General features: G+C 38.0%; 1 protein-coding gene across 1 annotated transcript in view; it reads right to left on the reverse strand.

The window, feature by feature from the left end:
- TTK (TTK protein kinase) overlaps positions 1 to 25,255 on the reverse strand; it is a 29,949-nt gene extending 4,694 nt beyond the window's left edge. Inside the window, exons 1-20 of the mRNA XM_038177406.2 lie at positions 25,158 to 25,255; positions 23,866 to 24,070; positions 22,914 to 23,087; positions 21,954 to 22,101; positions 21,628 to 21,850; positions 17,877 to 17,983; positions 13,021 to 13,164; positions 11,522 to 11,627; positions 11,364 to 11,439; positions 11,192 to 11,286; positions 10,104 to 10,203; positions 9,300 to 9,396; positions 7,660 to 7,841; positions 7,411 to 7,544; positions 6,065 to 6,191; positions 4,047 to 4,139; positions 3,252 to 3,409; positions 3,017 to 3,168; positions 1,410 to 1,534; positions 1,055 to 1,138 (exon numbers count right to left, since the gene is read on the reverse strand). Coding sequence (XP_038033334.1) covers positions 1,055 to 1,138; positions 1,410 to 1,534; positions 3,017 to 3,168; positions 3,252 to 3,409; positions 4,047 to 4,139; positions 6,065 to 6,191; positions 7,411 to 7,544; positions 7,660 to 7,841; positions 9,300 to 9,396; positions 10,104 to 10,203; positions 11,192 to 11,286; positions 11,364 to 11,439; positions 11,522 to 11,627; positions 13,021 to 13,164; positions 17,877 to 17,983; positions 21,628 to 21,850; positions 21,954 to 22,101 — 2,151 coding nt within the window. The 5' untranslated portion in view covers positions 22,914 to 23,087; positions 23,866 to 24,070; positions 25,158 to 25,255. The remainder of the gene's footprint in view (positions 1 to 1,054; positions 1,139 to 1,409; positions 1,535 to 3,016; positions 3,169 to 3,251; positions 3,410 to 4,046; positions 4,140 to 6,064; positions 6,192 to 7,410; positions 7,545 to 7,659; positions 7,842 to 9,299; positions 9,397 to 10,103; positions 10,204 to 11,191; positions 11,287 to 11,363; positions 11,440 to 11,521; positions 11,628 to 13,020; positions 13,165 to 17,876; positions 17,984 to 21,627; positions 21,851 to 21,953; positions 22,102 to 22,913; positions 23,088 to 23,865; positions 24,071 to 25,157) is intronic.
- Positions 25,256 to 26,943: the final 1,688 nt, after the last annotated feature.

Here is a 26,943-nt window from a genome sequence, read left to right on the forward strand (position 1 = left end):
AAGGCGTGATTGTCTTAATTGACCTTGTGGGACACCCTGCCAGAAACATCCACCTAAAAGCTTGAACCTAGTGTTATTTCAGTGGAAAGAATTCAGAGGTATAATACACATTTCTAGACCTGCTGCATCAAGACAGCCAAGTATCAATATTCAGATAAAATACTAAAAGCTTCAGCTACATATTACACTGCTTGTCCTTTCAGGAACACCAGTGCACACAGCTTTCTGACACCAGGATATGGAATAGCTGAGGTTTCTAATTTATCACACACAGGAGCAAAAGCAGAGACACATCTCCACATGCAGATTGCAACAGAGGAAGCTGTGTTAGAGACAATTGGTTCTCTAACAGAACATTTTAAGCTGTAAAGCAGGAAAAGGAAAGAAGCCTCAGGCACTTTTATCGGTGTACTTTCAAGGTTAGGTACAAGGAATCATTCCAAAATGAATCAATGAAAGCACTGAACACATCACTAAGCCAAAGATAAAGTATATAGAAACCTAGGTGCAAAAAAATCTACAGCCAAAAATATGAAGAATTAACAGAATAAATTAGAATAGTCGTTTTTAAAAAAGCTTTTGCACTGCAAATGGTTTTAATAACTGTCAAAAAACAAAGCCATCAATAAATTAAATTCAAACCTCAGAACACAGAGCATGATAAATCAAACCACAAAGTTTGATTCAGATCTATTATCACCAATGAATGCCATTCACATCAATAACATAGGAAGACTGGGTGGTCTTGTGTGGAGCCAGGAGTTGGACTCCTTGTGGGTGCCTTCCAATTTGGGATATTCTGTGAATCTATGAAGTCTGTATCTATCTTGTATTCGATTTCTATCAGTTCAGCACTTTTCTAAACGTTATCTGTAAAATGCTCTAGGTAGTTGAGAATAAATACCTAGCCTTCAACCTCTGCCCACCATCATACTGACAAAACAGATTTCTTCATGTCCTAGTTTCAGCAGAATTTTGAAAAAAAGTCTTAAGACATATGCCTGAGTTACTTCTTAACATAAGGACAGCAAGAGGAAAAAAGACCATATGTTACCTTAGACTGAGATTTCCCATTTTCTCCATAGGAAGATGACATATCTTGTATTGCTTCAGGAGGCATGTAATTCATTGTGCCAACCTAGTCAAAGTGGAAAAATATTCCTTATTGTAAATGAAGCCTACACTTAATTTTCTTACTTGATAAGTTACATTTTGTTCTTAAAGTACTGAAAAGCATCCTGAAAGTTTGTCTGTGTAGGCCACTGTTACTCTGTTCAACTAAAACATTGAAGACCCCATATATATTCATTGACATTAAAGTATTGATTATGTTAACATTGCAACTTCAATTAACAAATACTACAGCACTGTACAGGGAGATGCACATCAATTTTCCTTCTGTATTTCACCTGAGAGTCTTTAACGATGCTTGTCACATCTGGCTGCATTTGGTTCGCAATGCCAAAGTCAATCAGCTTTAACATTCCATCAACTATCAGAAAGTTTGCTGGTTTCAGATCACTGTGAATAATACCTGTAAAATAGAGTTTAAAGTCAATCCAAGTTGCTCCTAGTATGGTTTTAATTAATTACCCACACCCTTGCACAGAGAATAACCTCTACCTGGCTAAAACTAAACTGTTCTTTGCAGATTTCATTTAATAACAAATCTGGATCTCTCTTATCAATGGTTAGGCTTGCATAAGTTCATAGTTTGAAGTATTACTTATCCAAGTCTGCAGTAATCCTGAAATAACTCCATGAGACTCAAGTTGCAGTTTCTCTCAGTTAGGGATAGGCCCTCTAGCTGTATGCTGTTTGTGCATAGCCATGCATGTAAATGCTGAAAAAGTCAGCATTTTAGCTTCAGATTCTTGGAGCTTTCTTCTTGCTGTGACATGGACCGTAGCTGTCTTGCAGCCTTCATTTCTCCCACTAAGAAACTGAAATAGTACACTGTACTTGTTTTACGGTAATGGCTTGAATCCAGATGTAAAATACACAGAAAAATCAGGAAAGTAGACTGAAAAAAAATCTGAAAAGTAGTGAAAACAGGAAGTAGTGAAAGCAGAAATCTGAGAAGCCAAGACAAAAACCAGGAACAGAAACAAAACGGGGATGAAAAAGAATAGGTTTCAGTCCTACAGCCTGCATCATATCTACAGACACAAAAACGTAGATGGAAAAAAAAGATTTTTGTAGTTGTGTTGTTGCTCATTAGGCACACTGACATACTGAACTGTTGTGGATCAGTTCAGGTGTTTATATTTCATTTTTTTTCCTTAAATTTTTAGCTAAGCACATACTTGAAGAAAAAAGACAAGGAGATTGCTTAGTCCAACGTTCTGCTTCCTTGATTTCAAAGGTACCATTCACTGAGGATTACCTATGATGCATCTTTCACAAACCTTGATGACATCATGAATTTTGATCATTCTTATCCATAGTCAACTTATCCCTCTTTATATTTTGTAAAGTCTCCACTACATTACACAAACAGAATACAGATACATATACTTCAGTTATGGTGGTTAAGGATGAAAGGAAGCATCAAAACATACAAGAGATGAAAAAGCTGAGATGTATCAGAAGTGAAAAATAAGAGGTGAAAGCTGAAACATTATGTTTAAATAAAGATGACAAATCTGTGCAGAAGCTGTCATTAGTGTCAAAGCTTCTTTGGAGAGGATAAGTAGTCTGAATTTCAGTTTAATGAAGAAAAACGGTGTCAGGAGCATACAATGTAGTGCAATACAGAATAGATGATTTTCTGGCTGTTGCAAAGAAATAGCAAGTTTTTAGTAACAGCAATACTCAAAGATCCCTTTGATCTACCTAAAGTGAATGTACCCTGATATTGAGACATTCATCTTTTGTTTCATTATCACAACACAGTAAATACTATCTTCAAAGATCACTAGGCTTACACCAAAACAGAGCAGTATCACCTCCAAAATTCAAACACATTATCTCTGCCATATAACCCACACAAATACCTAGAATTATTTAAGAGTACCATGCTCATGAATGGTGTGAACAGCTTCCAACATATTTTTCCAATAGCTCTTCCTTTCCAATGGATCAATGTTTTTTTTCTTTTTCAGCCAGCTATTGAGATCGATATTTCCACACTCCATTACCATGTAGATATGGTCATCAGTAATCTCACTAAAACAAAAGTAAATGTTAAAATTCAAGGCAGCTTTTTTGTATCAAGCAGTATTGATTTAATAAAATATGAGTTTACTCACTAGTTATAAAGACGAATTATCTTATCACTATGCTGCTGCAGTTTGCTCAAATGAGCAATTTCATTCTTATAGCTGTCAACAGTCTGTTGATCAGCTTCTTCTAGATTCACATATTTGACTGCATACAGCTGCTTCTTTTCATTCAGTACTTGAAACACCTGCAAAACAGTTAAATCAGTGTTAGGATTGAATGAAGTTACTTTATGGTCCTTCATTTCAACAGAGCCAGAGTGCCAAAGAAAAGTGTACCTTTTCAAAAGGAAGAAGCAACACAGCAAACTTAAGAAATTCTTACCTATTTACTGAAATTGAGGCTTTTGAAGTCAGCCATAACTGTTCTTCATGATGATTTGAAGTAAGAAGCCATCAGTTACAACAGAAACAACCACCAAACCATCTTGGTACCACACTGTATTTTAGTAGTTATATTTGATCACAAACCTGAAGTGTTCCAAAGATAAATACGCAGAATAACACCTCTCAGTGATAAGGTTTTAACCTGCCACTGCCCATTCATTTTAGTACACCAAGATGATTTGGAGATTAGACCACAACACAAAAGGCTGGGAACATTGGGTCCATGCGAAAGGCTAAAGGAAATCACTGTTGACTTCAGCTAATTAAAATGAAGGTAAGAAAAAAACTCCTCTTGAACACTCCAAGCATGGAAGGCAATAAACAAACACTGCTAATTTCAGTGAAAATTCCAATTAGATACCAGAAGACATTTTCACCATACACATAACTACTATTGCATAAGTGAGTGACTAGGTCTATAAGGATAATACATCTTACCTTACTTGAGCCTCCACTACCTATTTGCTTCAATATTGTATAAACTTTTCCATTGATGGCAATGCATTCATGTGCAGGTATAGAAGCTGAAACCTGTGTACATACAGAAAAGTTAAAAAGAAAGAAATTATTGGTGCAGCAGAATTTGGTAGCGCTCTACTTCTATCAATTTACTATGATTTGTAACTATCAAGTTTTAATATGATTACTAAGGTTGCATTGATCAGGAAGACCAAGACAAGTGCACAAAAGCCAAACCTTAAATCTGTTCATATACTAAGAGCAGAAGATCACAGCAAAAATATTTGTATAACGGCCATCACAAGGTTACTAGGAAGCAAGATTTCACAAGCTTGTCTATCAACACATTGAGTATAAGGCCTTGAAAAAGCCTTAGAAAACTTTCTAGACTGCAGAATAAGTGTCATACTAAAATCACTGTACTCCTGAAAACCAAATGCAATTATCTGTGCTCAAGAGTAATTCTATCAAGATTTACTATTTAAGTCCACCACACTTGCAGAAGTATTGCCTTTTATTTTGTTTCACATTTTCATTTTAGACCACCCACCTAACTAGAATTACCTAGTATATTAAGAAACATCTGCAGGGAAAACATGCTATACCCATGCTCCACAGCAATTTCCAGGGAAGTGGAACCTAAACTGTCTCTTAAGCACTCATACAATCCAAATTAGGAAACATTTGTTTGCCCAGTACTAGAATAAAGCATGGTTATGATCACCACAGGAAGAAGTCAGTGGTAACGTTGATAGTGCGATTTTATTGAGCACAGTAATGCTCTTAAGATTGAAGACACTTACTATACCAGGACAAATAGGAAAACCTGAGGCCACAAATCCTATTCCCAAGGACAGCCTAACCAGGCTACAGTCTGAAATGACACTGTACCTCCTTCCTTCCACAAGAGAGACTGGCTTCAAAGCAACTGAAGGACCTGCAGGGACAGAGCTAGCCTGATTATGGCCCACAATAATGGTCCAGGCTGATATCTTTTCTAGATACAACTTACTCTCTGATTGAGAGGTCAGTAGCTGAAATGTACACAACTGCACTGAAGATCCAGAACCAAGTACTTTATGCAAGGTTGGAAACTGTTGGAAACTGCAGTGTCCTGCAGTTTACATTCCCCTTTTGGGCACCAACATCCTGCCTTCCTTTATAAATTCACAAGGATAGAAAGTGATCACAATCTAGATCACCTAGAGCACTGGTGGTCAAGGCCATTTCTGGGAAATGGTTTCAAAAAACCTTGCAGGTAAGAAGGGCTTACAACCTACTCTCACTAGACGAACTGTAAATACTCAGGTATTCTGGATAGAATAGCCATTTTCCCATGTAGATCCATCATTTTTATGCCAGCTAAAGGAGGCATCTGTTTTGCCCCTGCTGTAGCTACACCAAGCTGTAAAAACAGCCACAAAAATTAAACATTAAATCCTCTGGGGGACTAGGCTTAAATTTCCTACCATTCTGCCTATAACTGGAAAGATTCCTATCAAGATGTGCAACCCAAAGGTACTACTCCATTTTAATACTATTTCATGCCAATATAAATGCAGAGTTTGAAATCTAGCGAAAGGAAAAATAATGTAATTCTTCACTGGCTTTCCTCCCACAAACGTTTATGGTTTCTGACACACACTGTTTTTGGGGTACTCCACTGTAGTGGGTAGTACAGCAGAACAAACTAGTGATTCTAGCTCTTACCCCTGTCATGATGTCGGGTCTGCAATATAAGGTTTATATTTGAGAGAAGTACTTCAGGATTTTGACACAACTGAATTGTTTTTTAAGAGCTGACTTATTTTACTGAAATTCAGGCATACATATGAAGACAGTTACTTGCAGAATAAGCAAGAGACACTGATTTCCATTACTCATCCACAAATGAGTATCAATTTTAAATGTAAATATATATAGACACACCCTAAAAGAAGTTTCCAATGACAATACATGCTGAACAGTTTAGGTGCATAAGAGCCTAAAATTGTTACCTGCAAGCCCATCTGATTTTGAAATGTAGTTGCTGGAGTATGTGGTAGGAAGTATGGGAGCTGGCTGTATGGAGTAGAAATTTGGTATCCTGGTGAAAAGTTGTTCTTTACAACTGGCGTTCTGAAACTGAAAAGAAGTCATTGTGAAGAATATCTGCATCTAGTTGTACTTTTTGAAGTGACATTTTCTAACACTCAAGAAGCAATGAAGATTTCGGCTTGAAGTTAAACCTAATCTACCAGCAAATTCCCAAGCTTCTACTGTATTTGCCAATTAGCATTAAGACCCCTTCAACTTTTACTTACAAGTCCTTATAAGGACAGGAAACATAGGTGGCTCTCCCTATAAGCTTGACAATGAAAGCACCATACAACTGGAAGGACCGCTCATAGGACGTTATAAAAATTCGCATTCTTTAGCTGAGCTACAGAATTTGCATTCTTTAGCTGAGCTACTGCTCTTTGTTCAAAACATTTTTGGATGAAACTTTAAGCTAAAGTGAGACGAGCTTCAATACAGTCATGAGAGGTTTATCTACTTCATGCTATTAGACAGCATAGAACTTATATTTAATAAAACTGAAGATTGCAAGAAAACCTTGACACCTTTTGATTTGTTCCCTTAGTGTCTACCATATATATAATTATATTACAAGATATACTTTTCCCATTGTTTCACTCATTAAAGGCACAGGATGAATCATGCCTCACTAATAAGTACTTAAAAACATACAGATGGTTCCAGGTCTGTTTGAACCTCGAATGCAAAGCCATTAATTTCTCAAGTGCTTTGTAGGTTTTTACAATATTAATTTAGGGATTCAGCAGTGTGAATTTATTTGAAGTAACCTAGGCCAAAACATCATTTCGGTATTTACAGACTCAAAACCGACACAATAAAAATTGGCACAAGTTAAGATCAGAACTGAAAAAGAACGTTGTGTACCTAGCACTTATTACACAGGGAATAAAGTGACAAACTTAATTTTTCAGTACTTCATTACAGCCAAAGCACAGCTCTTACTGAACACAAAAGTACTCAATTCCACTTATTTGCTATCATCATCATACATACTGTGTACAGTGAGTTTGATTTCCAAAAGTTAACATATTATCAAAGTGTGGAAGAATGAACAATCTATTTGAGGATTACTTTTTACCAAGCTACATCATGAGATGATGTGCTTCACTTGTTACAAACATTCCAACTTCACATCAAGAGTTGGAAGCAACCAGGAGTCTTTTGCTATCTGAGCAAGAAAATTTAAGAAACTATTAAAAATCACTGAAGTAGTTGCAGAGATAAAACTGCAGTCTATAATTACAAAGCTCAAGTAGCAGCTTACCACTCCATGTAATCAGATGTGGTGCTTGGTGTTCCACAAACATACAATGGATCATTCTTCTTAGAAACAGCATCTGGTGGTGACAGTCTTCTTGAAATGGGATGAAGAGATTGTTCAAGACTTGACCGTTTTTCCTAAAAAAAATAATAAAGCAAGATATTCCACACAAGGAGCCACAATGAAGACTTTTTCCCCAATATGTGAAGTCTGTTGCAACTAGAAAACCACCACATGTTCTTGTTACTTTACCTCTTTATAAGAGCTTTTCTGCATCACTTCTTGAGTTGGCCATTTGTTTCTGGAGTTAACACAGTTCTGTTTTATCTGATCCAATTGCTTTCTGTAGCTTTCAGCAGAACTGAATTCTTTCTGTTGACTCTCTATGCTCATTGGCTCTGGTTTCTTCAATTCTTGATTCTGGACTTTATTTTCTGAATAGATCAGATAATTAAAAAGACAACATTCAGTATTTGAAGTTATTTCTGACAGATTTACCTCAGTTTCTGAAGTTTCACTTCATTTTCCTACAACACAATAAAGGAGTACCATTGACTTACCAGAAGCTGACACCTTCCACAGCAATGGTTACTTAAAGCATTAGTGCAGCCTTCAGGGTTTATAATTCAACTCAATGTAGTAACATAGTAACTTTAAAGTGTTAGGGTACTATACAACAGTAACACAAATAGAACTGTTTTCATCACCAATACACAGAGGAAGACCATATTCAGTTGATCTACAACACCCTGGGACATCCTGAGCAGGTTTATAAAGTGTTTAAGATAAGCTTGTTGCAATACTTCAAATTAGAAGTCTGTTGCCTGTGACAACAGGCAACCTATAATCCAGCGTAATTACTGAAGCCAAAGGCACAAAGGGACAAGGCACACGGTTTCAGATCCTTTTGCAGAGATAACAGGACACTGAACTGCAGCAAAGCAGGCTGCAAATAGCACAGCTTGAGTGTTTTCTTCACCTGCTTGTGAAGAGGATACAACCTAGCAGGTAAAACCAAAAGTAAGGCAAGAGAAGCCTGACCAAAGCATAAGTAATTCAGACTTGATATCTGGATAGATATATTATTTTATGTATAAAGAACAGCAGATAAAAACACCTGGAGTTTCACATACTAACTGGTAAACAGGATAGAAAGCAGAAAGTGCTGAAAGCAACAGATGACATGGACATCCTGTGTTCACAGGGAATGGTGGAGAGTACTTTGGACTTTTTCCCCCACTCAGAGTAGATGACTGACACTGTCTCTTTTAATCTTACTTCAGACAAAACAGTTTCAACAAACTTCAGCAAAAGAAATTAGAGCTATGTCATCTAGAGGGTAAGCTACAAGCACATATTAAAAGTCACAGGAGAAGCGAGAAGCAAACTGTGAGTGTCCCAAAAAATCTAAACAGATCACACTCCAGCAACATTAATCCTTAGTTTGAATTGCTCTCAGCCAACATACACCTCTCCTGTATAAGCAATCATTAACCGATATGCTGGCAGCCTTGTTCTTCACTCAGGCAGGCAAGTCTTAATTTGAAACCTCGTATTGGTGCAATTTCAGTACCAATTTACGTTATGTATATCATAAGAGCTAAGGACATTGTGAATTAGCTCTAACCATCAGCATTTTACACCAAACCCAGCCCTCCCCACACAGGATGGCTACATTTGAAGTTCTTGCAAGTTTGTTTTTTTTTTTTTTTAATTATTTCCACAGGCACCCAAAAGGCAAATTTTAATGAAATGATTAAATGCTCCTGAATTCCAGGCTGAACAGTTTTCATTTCTGAAGAATATCTGCTTTATCAATGCATTTTTAAAATGCAGAACAGTAAATTTTTCAATGTTTATTCTGCTTCAAAATATCATACATTAATAGTTACCTTCTCTTTTTATCACAGGATTTGTATCCATTTTGTTTCTGAGAGTTACAGTTGAATTGGTAGCAACTTCTAAGCTGTTCTCATCCAACATCTGCAACTGCACAGAATTTCTCTTATAAGGACTTGGAAAGAAAGCATCTTGAAGAAAGTCAAGAGATCCCAAGCATAATGCCCAAACAACATTCTTATAATTAATGACTTGCATACCTCAGAGTAAGTACATTTCAGAAAGTAGTGCATGGTACACAATTATTACTGATCCTATTTTAAAATCCATTAATACACTGGATTTTCATCACAGATTTTATTAGAAAATATTCAGGTCTTTGTTCTCGTTTCCTTTCTGAAGGAACAGGACATGAAAATGCAAGGCAGAGCTCAAAATTATTAGAGGCCATGATTTACAGACCGCTTAATGGACTTCATAAAATGAACTTCATGAAAATAAATACTTCTGATGACAAAACTCATGACTATAGCTGACAAGTCCTCTAGTAGAGAGGCAGTCTTATACCCTTCTTTATAAATCATCTGATAGGTTTTAACACACCTCCCATTACCTCTACCATCAGATTTATTGTGCAGAGAAAGCTTTTTTCCATGTCTCATCATGTGTAATAGTTTTCCAGCCTGAAAGCCACAATGTATCTGTTCGCAACTGATTGCCTAGAGCAATTCTATCGTTTTAATTTTTTTTAGTTCTACTTTAATAAGCTGAAAGAAGCATTGTTGTTGTCCCTTCTAACACCTTAGGACATCCATGTAGGTTTCCTTATATCTAATTTAAAAAAATACTTCAGTTACCTTTAAGTCTCCAAAGTCATATGAATCACCCCCACTAGATTTTGATTCAGATAGTGGAAAAGGTGGAATCGGGGCTGTACATTTGGAGCCGGATAATTGCCTATTGAAATAACATTGTTAGTTACATTACAGAGGAACACATGATTGCCTTTTTTAGACCATATAAATAAATGCAGTTGTGGGAAGACTTAGGACTACAAGTTAAAAGATTAGCACGTCTACTCTGATAGAGAAGTGAAAAACAAACCAGAAGTCTGTAACAATGCTACCATTATCCCATGAAGTGAAGCGACAGATTTTTGTTGTTCTCCATTGAAAACAATAAGTAGCAGCTAGGATTCTAAACCCTAACAATTTGCTTCAAATTCAGTTTTGAAGTATTTACAGAATAATATTGTGAAATATCTTACCCACTGCTTTCACAGTTTCAGAATGTGCTTTAATTTACTTTTGAGAGGTTGAATAAGCAGTTTACTCTTTGGTTACATATTTGTCTCAACATAAGTTCCATTTCTATGTGAATTTAATCACACTAATAAGAGGACATTAGCATAAAAGACTTGATTAGAGGGTGGAAAAGCAATTTTCCCCCCTTTTACTTTCAAGCTATGCTAAACTCAGAGCATGTAGCAAAGTGCTGTTTAAAATGGCAGATCCCTCCACTGCTGAACAGCTATTCACATTAAAATCAGCATAACTACCTTTCTTTAATCTCCATTGTTATGCAAGGTTGTTTATAACATTGGTTAAAAGCCAGGATTTACAAATATTTCAGAAGCTAGGAACGTCTACATTTGTGTATTCACTTCCTAAAATAGAAATGTTTTCAACAAAAAATATTTTTGCCTTAGTCTCTACCTCCTTTTTGAGGCTATTCGTTTGCTAGAACAAAGTTGATCTTTCCATATTCTTATACAAATAATCTCAGTAGTAAGGTAGGAAGGTTAATGCAATACCTCTTGCAGTTATGACTTGTCAGTCATCTTTAGACTAATTTTAACATTAACATCTGATATCTACATTGTCCAATAAAAACCATTCTACTGAAAAGAAGAATTAAAACCTGTTGTAAAACCCAATAATCATACCTCTTCATAACGCTAGCTGTAAGTGGGACATCTGTCTTCACAGCATCATCAGCATCAGCTACTAGTTTAACAGGAACCCTCCCAAAAGGACAGGCCTAAGAGCAAATTGGAAGTTATCAGATGTGTAAAGAATGAAAAGCTTAAGATTTCAGAAAATTGTTGCATGTTCTACCTGGTTATATTTGTTCAGTGGTCTTAATGGATTGTGGAAGTTAACTGTACCATCAAGTTCTTGTGATTTCTCCTCCCTAAGGCAACAAAAAATAACAGTAGTATGTGTGGTTTTCTTTTTTTTAAATGAAATTTGAATAAATTAAAAAAAGCCATTACCCAAGCAGAGTTCTAGTAACACTAGAAGAATTTTCAGCCGAGTTTCTTTTTATAATTCTGTTATTTCCAGGTATGCTCTGAAGTCCAGACTCCTGTATACTTGATACTGTAGGTAAATTAGTTAGAATAATTCAGATAGTACTACAGATGGCATTTCTAAAAAAACATTCTTTCATAGTAACTGAACTTTAGAAATACATATATTTGCAGTAACCGCAGTAACCTAATATCAATATTACAACACTATTTTCTACTGACCTAGGCAGATATTACATACAATTATAAGAATTCCAATGTTAAAAAAAGACTTACAATCAGAAGAAACTACCTAAGGCAGGCACAAAATGGTCTGCAACACCCATAAAAAATACATTAAGCTGCTTGTTTTCTTATACAACTTAGTTATATGTAGTTGTAAACTATATTTAAACATGAAAATGGAGATTCCATATATCCAAAGACTATCTAAGCAATTTAAGTTTCAGCGCAAACCCCTCAATCTTATGCAGAAGGACGAAAATAAGTACCAAAACATTGGTTTTAGTACAACACAGGAGTAAGGTAGAAACACTGGCTTTAAGAGCAAGCTGAACACCTAAAGGTACATTCTGAGAATAAACCTTAACTCCAAATATTTCACTCCGTACATTTCTAGAAACCACTTACATCAATACACTAAACTACTCAAATATTTAAAAGATAAGTACCACAACAGAATATAGTTCTCAAAGTTTTTGTTTAATATTCACGTTGACCACTTCTTTGACTCTGCAGTTTATCAGTCCACTACCATCACCTCCATAACATCCCCCACACAAACTTTTCCATATACAAAGGTTTTCTTGCCCAAGCTTACCAATGGACTCACATTCAGTTGGTGACCTGCAATACTTTAATTCCTTCAGTTTGAGACAACTTCTGTCTCATACTATTCAGGACCTACACTTTTAGTACTGACTTTTTCCCCCCAATTAAATGTTTGATTGCACTCAGTATGTCAAAGACTTTATACTGCTGTACATGAAAGAGAAGGGGAGAAGTAATTTAACCGAAGTCTGTAGACTTGCAGTTTCTGTATTTGCATTATTACACTATAACTGCATATCTCTCTTGTCAAAAGCTTCCTGAACAATCTTATGAGGCTATGAAGAAATGCATTTACGTAGTATTCCTGTTTTCAAATAAACAGCTTTCAAAAGCAGCTCTTTATATGAAAAGACGAAACAGACCTAAATGACTTCCCTATTACAAACCAAAAATGCTCAGTCAGGAACATCCTTTGCAGAACTACAGTTTGCCTTCCTATGGCTCCTGAGAAGAGCTGGAACCATGTAATGAAGGAATAAGATGGAGAATATATAGAGAGACAACTGGTCATTAGGCAATAACAGATTTTGAGTTTGTATCTAGGAAGGACAAACAGTGGAATATATATATTTTTTTGATTTAGCATTACAACATGCATAAACTCGATTACAATTGTAAAAGTTTGCAATTACCTGCAAAGTTCTCTTTCTCCTCATCTGAAAGCAACTGCTGTTTTTGTGAATTCAAGTTCTGTAGAGCCATTTCCAACATTTCTAGTGGAACAGCAGAACACTCCACAGCTTTTTGAAGGAGCTGCTTACACTTTTTCACATGCCCTAGGTAGTAAGGACCACAGAATTAAAACTCAAGCAAATAAAAGCAATTTTACTGTGGTAACACTTTTTTTTGAAGACATGATCATGCTCATGCTGCTTTATAGTCACTTTCCATCATTCTCTGAAGCTGTTGGATATCTAAGGGGGAAGAACATAATGACTACTTTCAGGATAGTGCCTGGAAGCAGTTAAACAGATCACATAAGCTAGTTTTTCCACACGAAATTGAGCATGGAGTCACAAAATGTTTTGACTTCATGTAACTACATTCTTAGCAGTTGCTTAGTGTTATAAGAACCACAAGGAAATAACACACCACTAGGTTGTTTTTTTTCCCCTGTATCACAAGCAAGGAAAGAAGAGGTTTACAAACTTGCATTTAGGTCTGACCAGATACCAAATTTATTATGCATTATAAAACACCTTTAATGCACTTTGTAGGAATAAAGGTTAAAGCAGCTGTTAAACCAAACATTGTCACTCTAGAAGGCACTACAATTAAGGAAGTGTGAAAAACGATAGTGACTTCGCCTGCTTTTGCTTTACTTTTGACTGGGTGCGTTAACAAGAGTTCTGTACATTACTACTTGCCATAAGCAGAAACGGGAGAACTGGTGGGGCTATGGTTTAACAAAACACTCAAAACATTGTTTGCATATATAAGCTTATATACACACAGCTATGAATAATAACAGTCAAATAAGGAGAAAGATATACTGTGACCAAAATATTTCCCTTGATTTCTGTTCAGCGAGTACCAAACTGAAGCAACACTGTTGCAGTTATTAACATTCAGCTGTATATTAAAGTTCCAAAAATCCTTCCTCCTCATTTCCACAACAGCAAAAATGTGAAGCTCTTACAGGTGCCCCATGTCTACTTAAAAGGTACAGATAGATAATATTTGAAAGCTCCATGTCTTTAGCACTCACAACTCCACTGGTAACTGAATGTGGATGTATTACTGAAAGTGAAAGTGGATGTCAATCTTGCCTGAAAGACTTGGGGAGGAAACTAGATTTAAGCATAGGTTCCTAATATATTTTTAGAACAATCTGTGATGTTGGACACAGAAGCAAGGAAATGCCAAAATAAACTTCACTATGATTTCATTTAGATCTATGTTGTGCATACCCATTATTTCTTGGTTTTTAACCAAGATCAAAACCCACTTATCCCTCAAATTCTTAGCAAGCAATAGAGCTTTTTTTTCCCCCAGCATTTAAGAACCTATAGCTAGCATTCTACCTATGGCTACAGTTAATAACCACAGTTCTTTAAAGTGACTTGTTATTCAAAAGGAGAGTAATTTTCTCCTGGCATTAAGTGCCTCATTGAATAATAAACATGACAGACACCTACATGAAAAGGCTGCTCCATTTTCCTTATTAGATGGGGGAACCCAGGCACAGAAGTAAAGCCAGATGCATCTCAGTCTGTCTACTTCACAAAAAAGCCTGGATGATCCACCTAGGCAAAACGTTTCATATACCCAAACGCAGAGTTTTAATGGCCATGAACTCTAAGCAATTCACAACACATCTTGCTACAAGTAGCACTATGCAAGGCACATGAGGAAAAGAGCTCCTCATCTGATTTAAATGAGGTTTTTACTCATTTAAACAAAAAAGAATATCACCTTTGTATTATTCTTTCAGGTTATGAGTTACAAGCAAATCAATATTATTTCAACCATAATTTCAGGATTGTCACCAGAGTTTTCACTCACATTTTTACCCAAAACAGAGAAGCAAATGTATAATTTTTCATCCTAACATAAAAGGAAAGACAAATCAATCCAGAAACAATTGGCATGCTTGCCAATGCACTGCTTAAACAGCTTTGTTGAGGAGACAGAGCACTACACTCCTTTTTCCTTTAGCTATAGCTGGACAAGCTCTATGAAAAAAGGAACCACACTCTTAAAAAACAATACAAGATTCACATGTTGCAGCAGTCCTCTTTGAAGCAAGGAAACTAATGCTCCATTCACATCACCAAATGTGGAATTGACTAGCTCAGGGATACAAATCAGAGACTACATGAGAGATAAAACAAAGCCAATCATAAATGGTTTATTCCTTTGGGATTAAGGATTGCATTTCAGGTTTCTACACTTTGACAGCAAGTATCCAGCTATGGCATGAGCATGTTCCATAGTTACAGAGTAATTAAATTACCAAGTGATTGTGATAGGATTAATTTAGTCACTGTAATCACTAATAATATTTCTACACTTTTAGTTACACAATGGGCTTTATGATTATTGCATTTATTTAATAATCTTTGTTATTGAAGTACTACTGGTTTACCTTTATTAACATACAATGCTCATAAGACAAATCATTAGTGTTTTGTGTTTGTTTTTTTTTAAAGTACTGTTTTGAAAGTTCAACATAAGCTGACATTAGAGCAATAGATGGTCAGATAATTGACTCATCTAAAAAACTGGAATTTCAAGTCAGATACGCAAATTTGTCATCTCTCTATCTTCTGGAGCCCCCAGCACAAGAAGGATGTGGACCTGTTAGAGCAGGTCCAGAGTAGGGCCACAAAGATGGTCAAAGAGCTGGAGCACCTCTCCTATGAAGAAAGGCTGAGAGAGCTGGGGATGTTCAGCCAAGAGATAAGAAGGCTCTGAGTTGACCTCCTGTTAGCTTTTTAATACTTAAAGGAGACATAAAAAGGATGGAGAAGGACTCTTTACTCAGGCAGATAATGATACGACAAGGGGGAATGGTTTTAAACTAAAAGAGAGAGATTTAGATTAGAGTTTAGGAGGAATATTTTTCATTCAGAGGCTGGTGAAGCACTGGAGCAAGTTGCCCAGAGAAGCTGTGGATGCCCCAGCCCTGGAGGTGTTCAAGGCCAGGTTTGGATGGGGTCCTGAGCAACCTGATCTAGTGGGAGGTGTCCCTGCCCACAGCAGGGGGTTGGAACTAGGTGATCTTTTGAGGTCCCTTCCAACCCAGGCCATTCTATGATTCTAGTGGAAGTAATGTTTGGTATTCTTCCTCTATCAGTTATGTGTCATGAATTTGAGGGAAATTTAAAACAGCCTTCCTGTTGCATTACAGGTATACTTACCAGTAGTTAAGAAAACATGAAATGCAAGAAGCTTACTTCACTATTTACTACTTTAATAACACAGGACACATTTTGAACAGCTAAACTGCATCCTAAAATACTGTAAAGAAAGTACGGGACCAAAACCTATTCTCCATGGACAATTATCCTGTCTAAACAAGAAGCAAGCATAAAAAGGAATGTCTAGTGAGAGGGATTTAGGATCCAGAATACAGAACAGCTTAAGCTCCTTCATTTAGGGTAGTTAATTTTGGGAATAATTCCTCATACTAGGCAGTATACAACAGTTTACATGATACTGACAAAAGCCGTGAAGAAAAACAAAAACTTAAGATGTATCCACCAAGGCTTCTTTCAAAAGAAGACGGTATAGATCCTGAAATCATATGAAAAAAGATTTTTTTTTCCAGCTGTGCTTGCTTGACCCTGACCAACAACTAGGCATTCACTCATTCCTCACTCCCAAAGGGATGGGCAGAAAAGGGAGAGCAAAAGCAAGAGAGAAATCATTGGTCAGGATAAAGTGTTTAATGAGTGAAAGAAAAAGGGATGAACAAAAAAAAAAAAGTCATGCAAAGCAATCATCACCTCCTAACAAGCAGGCTGGTGCCCAGCCAGTTTCCAAGCAACTGCTGCCATGGAAGAGCTAGCCACCAGCTTTTTACTGCTGAGCATGATGTTGTCTGGCACAGCATACCACCAAGTTCTGGTCAGCTGTCCTCTTGTCCACCCTCAGCATACTGAGTATGTTAGTATGGGAGGCACAGTTGGAGAGAGAAAGCTTTGGAAACGTGCAGTAGTAAGTGAAAATAGTGGTGTAGTCAACACTTTTGAAGTGTTGACAACAAATCAAAGATGTAGCACTTAGACACAAGTAACTCCACCCAAGCCAGATGCAGTATACCAAGGAACAGGATGAATGAATTAATCTCAGAAGTCTGATCTCATGGACAGACAGTTCAGGCATACCTTCAAGTGAACCAGATATGAAGAGATGTTACTCTCATATCAGAACAGCTTGCCTAAAACATGGCTCAGCATCTGTGACTGTCAAGAGATTAGTCTACTGCAATTATGAACCAACATCATTCATCTCTGCTGTCCCAGCAGGAAAGGTCAGTGGAACAGGAAACAAGAGAATTTAAACCCAGTTGCCAGCTACTTAAGAACCTGACTGGCAGAAGGGAAATTTAATTTGACCAGATTGCATTTATAGTTTAGTGTATCATAATTTTAAAAAGAATCAACGGTTGCTTTTTTGGAGTGAGACAATCTCTTCAACAAGCAAGTTGAAGATACCTAAAGGGGAAATTACCACCCAGCTTTGGCCATAATTTTTCACCCCACCAAGAAACTCACTCACACCTGCCAATAAAATCTATGCTTAAAAAATCACTGCTAGTTTTCATCTTGACAGATTTCTAAAAAGTGAAAAAAATAAGAACTGCACATATTTTCATTAAAAGTGAAGATGCATTCTAATTAAATCTCAATCAAAAGAAAATTCTGTTTTTCCATTTTATGATTTGTTACTCCGTTTCCTCACAGAACATGTAACACAGCGGAAGTTTAAAAAAACACAGCTTAAAACCAAAGAACAGCAACACCAAGGTTTTTCTACACACCTTGTGATAGCTCAAACTGTGCAAAAGCCACATGCACAAAAGCAAATTTCTTGCAATTCAGTCTGGCCAGATGAAATTGGTCCCGTGCCTCCTCTGGATCTTGAAGGCTGTAAAGACAGCACAAGGCTAGTTAAAGACTGAAGAACCTGACTAACAAAGATCAAGTTCCACGTGCTTGGAGATTGCTTCAGGTAATTCTGGAAAAGCAATCCATATACAGCTAAAGTTCTTCTTTTCCTCAGAACCATTAATAAGTACAGGTAAGTAAACAATCTTTATAAAACTAATAACTGAAAGAAATAAAACTGAAGTTTTCCAAAAACTAGAATACGCTCAAATCTGAAAAGAAAGGCTGTAGACTCACTTTGAGGAATAGTATTAGCAATGACAAAGAATACATAGCTATTTTCCCCTCTAAATACTCCTTAACACCTTCCAAGCCACATGCTGATGCTATCCAGAGAACCATCTCTGGATTTTGTTAGTCCATTAACATTATTTTAGATGCATCCAATCCCACTAAGGAGGCTGCAAAGGGAGGTGGGGGTGTATTTACTTCAGAATTTGCATGGAGAAAAGTCTGCCATCAAAAACACAAGATAATAGTATTCCAGATTCTGATTATCCAAATAATTCCACTTTATATTAGTCAGCAAAGCCTACAATCAAGAAATAGACATTTCTTCCAAAATTTCGACCTGGTTCAAAGTAACGGAGTACTTAAAAGCATGAATAGAGAAAGAAACAACAGATGAAACAACAGCTTAAAAAACAAGTACAAAAAACACATCATAAAGCTAGAGAGAACACAATTTGAGCAGAAGTCTGTGGAATGGTAGTTGCATTAAAAATTATCAAAGCCTCTATCAGAGTTTAGGCATGTTACTACTGCCCAGTATGTTTAATACACTTAGCTCTGATGATCCAGAGCAATGGGACAGGTGAAACCGCCCATTCACAGGCAAAGCCAGAGGTAAGACGAATTAGCCTTGAACACATTAATTCGCTTTCACAAACCCATATGAAAGGTTGTGTATGTGGGAAGCAGCACAGACTTGGATAGCAATAAGCAAAACAGGACCTACCATGAGCAACACTGACCAAGTGCCACACACTTGGTGGCACTGTATTACAGCCAGAAGGCAGGCCTGGCATGGTGAATGCCATGTACAATCAATTCACAGGTGCACCCGTTTTCACTTTCACCTGTTTCAGGGTACATTCAATGCTTTTCAAACAACCTCTGCATTATAAGTCAGGAGGTTTTAGTATGGTCAGGCTACAGCAAGAAAAGAGTCTGTGCTAAACCAGGCCCAGTGCCAAGAATGATAAAACCCAATTTTAATCAGAAGAACCCAGTGCTGGTGCACATAGACACTGAGGTCTCATTGTTGGTCACCGCCTGCTCCTAAAGTTTATGATGCTCTTGTCTGGCTTTTGCTGTTAGGTGGAATATTGGCAAGAACAGCAAATCAGAACATTACCAAGGGGCACCTTTCTTCTCCCAAAGGCACCACCAGAGCACATATGTATGAAAGAGTTACTTTTTTCACAGTAGCTAAGAAAAATCAGAAACATTTTAGGAAGTCATAAGGTTCTTCAACAGGAACTAGAACTGATCAAAGAAACTAGACAGTACTAGACAAACTGACAGCCAGAAACAGGGGAATCTGAAACACCAGGGAAGGAAATCTCAGACACAAAGGAAACTGCAAGCACTGAGCAAACTGACATCCTACTCTCAAATAACCACTCATTGAATAACTCTATCACCAGGAATTGTAGACAAGCAACACCAGTTGCATGGTTGGGTTTTTGTCCATTTTTAAACCTGATCAGTCAAAAGCAATCTCATGTTCTGGTGAGATTACACATGTAGTTCATACACAGCTTCATATAAATTTATAAATTTATAATTTAAATGTAAAATAAAATTTACTCTTAATAGTGTATGCCAATCTCAGTCATTATAAGCTAATGCTTTCTCATTAAGTAAGAATTGGATATCTATGGAAGTAATTTTCAAGTGGGAGAACAATCATTTATGGAGACAATTCTAGCAAGATTCCATTGGGATTGATGCCGGATTTTAGCAGGTCCTTTTTTTTTTTTTTTTAAAGAGGGAGAGGGGTTGTTTACCTTTTTAGAAAAATACATTAACCAGTCAGGAAACATGACTATTTACCAATTGAGAGATGAAGCAGAAAAATTGAGAGAAGACCTGAACTCCTCATCACTCTAGGTAGATTCCCTAGTTATGCTGGTTATTAAATCAGAGCGTATTTTAGTGTAGCTATTGACAGGGTATTTTAATAGCAAAATAAGATCCTAGCTACTCCCAGGAAGGCATCCCCAAACACTGTAGCAGTGAGTCAGCTAGCACATTACAGTGAGTTGCTCAAACTAGAACTGTTAATATGCATTCTAGCTTAACAGGCTACTGCCTGTGCCTTCAGCTTTGCTTTTTGCAATACAGCACAGAACATTGAAGTTCCAGTATCCATACCTTCAAAGTCACTTTTTAAATATGAAGTGGAAAGAGGTGCAAGAGTTTAAGTCATTAGGAAGGTAGGGAAATATTTCTAAAGTTAAACTCCTGCTGTACATGAGACAGATGTGGCTTGGTAATAGGATCCAATCAACGTTTTGGAATGGACACTATAGAAACTGAGCCCGAAGCCTCTATCATACACCTTCTGCTCTGATAAAAAGCAACTAACCGAAGAACCCCACCTCTCCATATCTTTAGAAACGGGATGTCTTTCCCAAATACATGCTTTACTCCCAACATTTAGACAAAGAGGACCATTTTCAAAACACTGAATTCACAGGTCATTTACTCCTGACTTTTTCTCAACAGCAGATTCAGTAGATTACTAAAACCATTCAATGGAACAAAACACTAATGCATTAAATCCTATGCAGATAACAGTACAGATAAAGAAGTAGAACTTATTATACTGCAAGTTCAAGCCAAAGAGGACCAAATAGGAGAATATACAATAAACAAGAACTAGTAGATGCATAGCAAGTAACAACAAAAGAACTCCTTACCAAAAAAGGTTTATCAATATGTAATAATCCTGCCCCAAATTACATGTGAAAACATCTGAACATACTGTTTAAATTTGTAGTTTATTGCTTTATCTGGTGCAATCAGAACTAACTTCATAAATCATGAAAGTACTGAATGATATTCTAAGACTTTCTTCCTACCCTAAGGCAGGTGTTTAATGTAGCTGGGATATGACTTTCATAGCAAGAGAGAAAGAACCCTAGACAAGGAGAGACTGCTGGAGTCTGGCTAGATGAATTAGATTATAGGAAGTTGTCTACCTCACAGCCACCGCAAGACAGTTACAGGAGTCCGGGGAAATAATCCTAGCTTAAAAGGTACAGTTTAATACACAGATTATAGTTACCAAAGATTGAAGTCATATCAGATTTCATCCATATAGTTTTTTTGAGATTAAGTATAAATCTGAAATAAGGAGAAAGAGGGGTTTCATGCTATCTTCCCTTTTACCAGAAGTGTCAACATCCCTAAATCAAATAGCTCTGAAGAATTTTTCAAGTATAAATGCAAGTACTACAGAGACTAAAGAAGCTGAATAGCCAAAGCTGCTCAGCTTCAAGTAGCTGATAAAAAAATCTGTTGCAGAAATCACTAACACAAGACCTGCTACCATCATTAAAGTTCAGAAGTCATTGTTCAGAGTTCTTACATTGACAAATGAAAATTCACACTTACGCTTTCAACTCAGCAAATCTCACAAGGATGCGAGCATACTTCTCATTTTCACTATGCTTTTCTGCAGGTAATGCAGTTACTGCTTGACTGTAGCGACCAATGAGTCTGTTCAGTGTACTAACATCCATATGAGGAACACCCTTTTTCTCCAGCCTAAGCAAAAAAGACAGCCAATCTTCTGGGTTATTTGTCATCATTATTTGATTAACTGTTCCAGAGTTATCTGAAAGAAAAATAAAAGATATTGATTAAAACTGCAACCAACACAAATTAAAAAAACACTTTAAAAACTTTCACTCGAGACAAAGATCAACCAAAACACATACCTGTTGTATCAGCTGATATTTTAGTACAGTTAAGTTCATCTGTGATATTGTCTTCATTTCTGTATTTGTTTTTCAGGTCTCTAACTCTATTCATGATTGAAGCAATTCGTGGCAATCCCCTTTCACTTAGATCCTCCTCCTCCTCCATCTAGAGGCAAGAAACCAGTGAAATTTTAGAACTGTTGCAGTTGACCTTAATTGGAACTTCCATGCGAGAGTCCCTCATACATGTTTTGCAGATTGAGACTCAACCAGGTTAAATAGCAAATATTAATACTTTGTCAATTTAGTTATACAAGTAAACTTGTGTTAAAGACATGCACATAATGTCTTTGCAGAAAAGCAAAAACACAAAGTTCTAAAATGAACCCTTTCCTTATAAAAAGGAAGTGTTTTTGAGTGGTCAGAGAAGAACAGAAAGAAGCATCCCCCAGAGATGTAAACAAGACATATACAGAAAGAATTGTGAAAGCTTGATACAGCATGCTAAAATCAGCAATATCTGAAAAATAAGTTTTCACTGAGCTGAGACTAAGAGAATCCTCCCCTCATTTTTCTTCAACAGTGAAGTACATTGAACAGAAAACTGACTTCAGGGCTCATCTGCAGCTTCCTTTAATACCCATTCCTCTCCACACTGCATAGAGAAGAATTATCTTTCCCTGTTCTGAGACCACCTCTATAAACTATCATGTCTTTTGGGGGATCACATTGCTAAAAATGACATAGGTGATTACTCTAACAATGAGTGTTTACATGCTGCTCCACAGGTGGTATTTACTTCACAGAGAGAAAGATTGTCTCTTCATAAGGAAGATTTTGGTACCTATTGCAGTTTTGCCCTTATTATTACAGTAGAGGTAGCTACAGAAACTCAGATCTCCTCCTTATAGGTGAGAATATCCTTTTATGATCATATTTAAGGACAGATCTTACATCTCAACAACATGTCAAACTTACATTTCTGGTATGTGGCTTCTTAACTGAAGAAGTTTCAATGTGTACAACACAGAGTTATCTTCTCTTGAAGAAGGGATTGTCAAAAAGTTAATTTGGATAAGGGTGAGATTACTTCAGATGATTCCAAGAACCCAGCAAAGGCAAGAAATGTAGCTCTCCATCCTGAAGAAGTTCCTAAGTAACAACAAATTAGACATCAAGAAGTAAATGTATGTCAGTATACACTGACAGCTTGCTTCATCTTCACAACTTCAAAAATATTTGACTTCTTTTAATGAAAATTAGTAACAAGACTACTAGACAGCAGAAAGTCAAAAGTTACTCCCATACTAAGAGCAAGTACTTCCAAATGTGCCTGCTATATAGGACATTTAGAAATGAAAGATATGCTAGAACCATCGCCTGAGTATTGTCATGATTCGCAACTAATCTTCCCACTCACAGCCAAGCTCAATCATAAGCAAGTATTCAGAGTCTTGCTTTGGTTTAATCTGCTGCATGATTACTTTTTAAGAAAGCATTTACCATGAATTTGTGCAAAGTGTGTTCAAAATTTGACAAGGCAATAAAGACCTAAAATAGCAACATGCAGTTATAGGCATGCTCAATAGGAATTGAGCTTCTAACTGCAATGCTTGCATGGCAGCACATCCAAGATCTAGAAAAGCCATGCAGGAAAGAAGGTGAGGGTCAGGGAAGCAAGGAAGAGGGAGACCACGTATGCAGAGACCAGGAAAATATAAAACTACCTCTAAAAAAGCATAGCAGTAATTTTAACACCTCATACAGACCCAGTAAGAAATCAAGGGACAAACTAGAAAAGCAGCATGCGCTGTAAGCGGGGTAAGTGGCAGTATGGGTTAGTCACTGTGTATATTGCACATGGCATCCTGTCATGTTTATTGATACTCAAGAGAAATAATAGCATCCAGCCCTGAAATAGCGGACTTACTGTGGTATGCTACTCCTGAACAGAGACAGGTGCTGTTTTTACTGAAGGTCCTTAATCTCTGAATGACAAGGTATCCTCTTCCTGCTCCTGGAAGCTATCAAAGTACCCCATCAGCCTATATCCGAGGAGTTGCGGGGAACAGCCAGGATTTTAAGCAAGTGCCCAGGAGCATGCCTGGCTTTTTCCTGCAAGCGAATCAGTCGGCCTAGAAAAAGGCATCCATGTCATCACATTACCTAGATGGTTCAGGATCACTGTGGCTGCAGCTGTTGTCTAGCTCTGTTCCTATGGCCTAATTAAAGTTTTTGCTAAGAGACTGTGATAAATAACTGAGTCAAAGACCTCTTTGCAAAAGAAAAACACCACCTCTCTCACTACAATCAGGAGCTTTACTAGCTTGGGTGTTTTCTTGCACCCCCTTATGTTTAAGCTGTTTTGCCTTCCCTACATGCAGAAAGATCCCACACAAACAGGAGGAGGAAACTCGCAGTAGCCTTAGTCTTCTACAGCACTTGCATTATTTTATTCATGTATTCAGGCCAGTATTTCAATACTGCTCACTGCTTAAGCACATACTTGCTGGTAGAAGAGAAAACAGCGTCAGTTACAGAAAGCAGAGCTATCCCCACAATCCTTTCCGAGTGCAGTTATATCAACATTGCTTAAATACTCCAGCATTGCTCTAAACCCTTCCTGACTGTTAGGAACTACTACACAGACAATGAGGTGCAAAAGAGTTCCTGCCCTCGAGATCTCGCCAACTGCTCAGCGCACAAAAGCACAGAAGCATGCGATAACACCCGGCCAGCCCTCAGGAAGGCGTGACGCTATCTGCTATTTACCCGTTTAATCTGCAGATGTGAAAGCAGAGCCTACCCGTTACTGTAACCCTGCGGAAACAGATACAAGCTTGCAAGCTGCGGAGCTCGCTTAAGACACATGGGAAATAAGTAGATGTTCCTTCTGAAAGACACATGTTTGGGGGTTGAGATCAGAAGAGAAAATTGTACTGGTAGGCGCGTGAAGGAAGCTCTGTGCCTTTTGTTACCCTGCTCCCCAGCACGGCCGGCCTGATCCTTCCCCTCCCCTCCCCCTACACCCCCAAACCACGCAGACACTCGCCATTTTCTGAAGCTTCTCCCCAAACTCAGAAAATAAAAGTTTTTATTTAATAAATAAAGCCCCGAGGCCTCACGGACACGGCCCAGCCCTCCCCGCAGCCCCTCTCCCCCCCTTTCACCTCAGGGAGCCGCGGGGCCCCCAACTGCCGCCCCCCGCCCCCCCGCACTCACCTCAGCCGCAGCCGCCGCAGCCGCCCGCTCCCGGCCGGACCTGGGCCGCGCCCGCCGCTCCCCGTTTGAATCTCCCCGCGGCCGCTGATTGGCCGGTGGAGGGGAAAAACATCGGAAGCGCGCCTTCCTATTGGATGGGGGTACATGAGGCCCCGCCCACCGCGGTCGAGGCTCCGCCCTTCGCGCCGCGCGGAGGGGCCGTTGGGCGCCGTTACCCGGCGGGGCGCCGGGGGGGGCGCTCGGGGCGCTGTCATGGCGGCGGCCGCTGTGGTAATCCCCGATGGCCGCAAAGGGAGTGCGGGATGCCCGCCCCGAGGCTATGAATACCAAGTGCAAGGCACAGAAATGGGATAGTACAAACATAAAACACACCCGAAAGCGGTTCCAAGCAATACATACTCTGTGCAGCCTCACTTACCTCTTACGCAGCACTGCATGCCCTGACCGTCCCCTTATGATCGTGCCGTTACCTTTTCCTCACACGGATTCCCCATAAGCTGGTTCATAAACACAACCCGTTATCTGCAGCGTGCCTACAGCTGCAAACAGCAGCGCTTCCTTTGAGCTGCCCCTTTCCTGTTGCAGTTGGGTTACAGCGATGCAAAGCACTAACTAAACAGTTTCAGTCTCTCCGCGTTTACATTCTGACTGGACTTGTTCATTAATGTCTTGTTTTTAGCCAGTGTGGCTCTTCTGATGCTCACAATATTTTCAAAATTGTTTGCACACTTCATAAAAAGCACTGAGACATATTCTCCATATATCTATGTATATGCCATATTAATTTAATAGCCTACTACTTACCATTAGCTTTCCATGCAGTCCCCATGTGACTTTTAACAGTCATACCTAAACTGGCACTTAATTGAAGTCAATCTTGCTTGTCTTGTATTCATCCAAAACATAAACATCTTGCCTAATGTAGTGATAAGAGTTCACTCTGCAGAGAAAGGGAAGAGACATTTCAAGAGAGAAATTGAGTCAAAACATCTATTTTGGACTCTGATGGATCATCCTGTGGAGATGGCTGTTTTCCCCAAGCACAGAGGAGTTACAGCTTTTAGCTAGGATGGGAGGTGATGTTCTTTTTCCATATTGCCTATTGTTCTAGTTTGGTTTGATGGTAGAACCGTTGCTTGCTTGATTATAAATGTTTATGCATGTCATTCATTATAATGTCATGGATGTACAGGGAATCTAAGAACTGCAGCACCTGACATCCTCACCTAAAGCTGATACCAGTTTGAATGACAAGAGTCGCATGCAAATCAGAAAAACAAGGATGTGATGAAGAAAAAAGGTGGATGATGAACAAAAGGAGATGTCAGTCTTTTGTAAAGAGTTACATCAGGCAAATCCTGTTTCATTGTTTTAAATACTTGATTATATGGTAAGATGTTGTATCTGTTTGGATAATCGTATTGCAAATCCAAGTGTGGCAAATGCAAGGGAATTGCAAAAGATTTTTCGAATGTTGAGGAAATCTTTATAACGTACTATGGAATTTTCTGAAATGCATATAAGAGAAAGGCTGTCCTCTCCTAGCTGAAAAATTGACAGCAACCAACCCATCTTCTTGAGCTGATATTTGAAGTTCCATGTCTCTGGTATGAGGTGATGAGCTAAAGAAAAGAGATGGTGGTTTATTGATTACAACTCCTGGCAGACATTCGGTGTAGCTGTTTTGGTTAAAAGTGCATTTAGAGAGAGCCCTGCTGAGTGTTTGATGAAATCTTCATTTACTGGGAGCATGCAGACTTGTCCTGGTTGTTGATGCATTGCTCCA

Source organism: Anas platyrhynchos, chromosome 3 (genome assembly GCF_047663525.1).
Source record: "Anas platyrhynchos isolate ZD024472 breed Pekin duck chromosome 3, IASCAAS_PekinDuck_T2T, whole genome shotgun sequence".
Taxonomy (NCBI): domain Eukaryota; kingdom Metazoa; phylum Chordata; class Aves; order Anseriformes; family Anatidae; genus Anas; species Anas platyrhynchos.